The 2078-nt window shown below is 33.2% G+C and overlaps 1 protein-coding gene across 1 annotated transcript; it reads left to right on the plus strand.

The window, feature by feature from the left end:
- The first annotated feature begins 336 nt into the window (after window positions 1-336).
- Window positions 337-1805, plus strand: LOC107868698 (protein TRANSPARENT TESTA 1-like). Its single transcript, XM_016715363.2, has 2 exons — window positions 337-736; window positions 1249-1805. Exons 1-2 carry the CDS (start codon window positions 353-355, stop codon window positions 1675-1677), a joined length of 813 nt encoding a protein of 270 aa, XP_016570849.1. The 5' UTR covers window positions 337-352; the 3' UTR covers window positions 1678-1805.
- The last annotated feature ends 273 nt before the right edge of the window (window positions 1806-2078 follow it).

Here is a 2078-nt window from a genome sequence, read left to right on the forward strand (position 1 = left end):
GGTGATTAAGTGTTGCCATAAATCTAAATCCCACTGCAATGAGGCTCATGCAAATTATAGAAGTCATGGTCCACCATAATTAAGTCTATGACATTGCATACCAAAAGGAGATAAAGTTGACAACCAGCTAAGATTAACTATCCTTTCCCTTAAAAGCAAATTGCTAATTAATATTGTTTATATTCAACAACCAACAATACCCCATTTTCTCCAGTGTCATTTTCTCTCATTTTTTCCCTCTAAAAGATAACTTTTAAATCAACCCTGAGGACAAACATTCTTCCTAGGTCTATAAAAACACCTTGAATATCCTAACTTAGGTTATATCATTAAGAAAATACAAATACAACAAATGGAAGGCTCATATTTTGCTTCATCATCTAATGTTGAAAATCAAATTGAACCATATGATTTCTTTGCAGATAAAACCCAAAATGCATTTGAATTTCTTAGTTTGTCTCAACCATGTGATAATATAGACAAAATATCCAATGATCAAGAAAACCCTAATTGGGACAATAACAAAGAGGATGATGTGACTGTCGCCTTACACATTGGTCTTCCAAATTCCAGCAATAATATTATTCCAACTGATCATCATAACCAAGGCGATGGAAATATTATTGGAGCAGCCACCCAATATTGGATACCAACTCCATCACAAATTCTTGTTGGCTTCACACATTTTTCATGTCACATTTGTCACAAAACTTTCAACCGTTACAACAATCTTCAGGTTCATTTTTTCATGCATCAAAATATATCGTAGTAGGGCGATTCATTATTTTCATATATATTAATTACTACATTACTTGTATTATTGTCTTTTTGTTTTTGGTTGAAAAGAACATATCATATATTGATATATCGTTCTTTATATGCATCATTACAAAATAAAGTTGCGCTAGTAGCAACATTATGTTGTTCCAAAATATAATTGTGTGAATTAAGTCTGACAAAAGAAGTTACTAATTTGTTTGTCTCAACTGCTTCGAGGATAAACTTAATCGTTGGAAATTCAAAGTGGACAAAAAGATTGTCACTATCTTTTTCACCATCTTTTATACATTTATATAAGATAAAAGATATTCCAACACCGGTTCTCAATATCTCAACATGTATTTCTGAATAATCTTACATTTTTTTCCCAATTATTTAACCATTTCATTTTCAACAATTCAACGTGTATTTCTGTATAATCTTTTTTTTTTTCCCAATTATTCAACCATTTCATTTTACCAAGTGCAGATGCACATGTGGGGTCACGGTTCACAATATAGAAAAGGACCAGAATCACTCAAAGGAACACAACCAAGAGCCATGTTAGGGATTCCATGCTACTGTTGTGAAGAAGGTTGCAAGAACAACATAAATCACCCAAGGGCTAAGCCATTGAAGGATTTTCGAACCCTACAAACACATTACAAGAGGAAGCATGGGACAAAGCGTTTCGCGTGCCGGAAATGTGGTAAGTGCCTGGCTGTGAAAGGGGACTGGAGAACTCATGAGAAAAATTGTGGGAAACGTTGGCTTTGTAGTTGTGGTTCGGATTTTAAACACAAGAGATCTTTGAAGGACCATATCGCGTCATTTGGTGAAGGTCACGGGCCCTGTCCTCCTACTAATAATTCATTTGAAGGTATTGAAGTTCAGAGAGCTGGAAATTTTTTCGTTTAATACGAATTGGTGTTTCTTTAGGAGTTGAATTAAGAAGAATTATCAATAGGAAGTTTAATTTCTTGTTATCTTTGTGCCTAATGACTAGCAGTTTATTACCAGCACAAATTAGTAAACGTATCGAAATATCTGCCCCTTGTTTTTTCTTTTCAATTTAACAACCATCAAACACTTTTTTTTCTTGCAACTTATGTACTTATAGTATATTCATGGACTTGAAAATCTCCATGTAATTAACACTTTTCTTGTAGCATGCTATGTACAAAAAAAGAAGAGATGTAATTAAAAAATAGTGTCTTCTTCGAGTGTTACGCTGCATTTGTTTTTATTAAGATTAAGACGTCTGAATCTAAATGTACATTTGAATGATTAAGATGTTGTCTGTAGATCTGAACTTTGAA

The sequence above is a fragment of the Capsicum annuum genome, chromosome 4 (genome assembly GCF_002878395.1).
Source record: "Capsicum annuum cultivar UCD-10X-F1 chromosome 4, UCD10Xv1.1, whole genome shotgun sequence".
Taxonomy (NCBI): Eukaryota; Viridiplantae; Streptophyta; class Magnoliopsida; order Solanales; family Solanaceae; genus Capsicum; species Capsicum annuum.

Bases quoted from the DNA above. Each gene is read 5' to 3' on its own strand.
- LOC107868698 (XM_016715363.2), top strand. From the start codon at position 353: ATGGAAGGCTCATATTTTGCTTCATCATCTAATGTTGAAAATCAAATT. The intron at 737-1,248 runs GTTCATTTTTTC...TACCAAGTGCAG, and splicing joins ACCGTTACAACAATCTTCAG to ATGCACATGTGGGGTCACGG.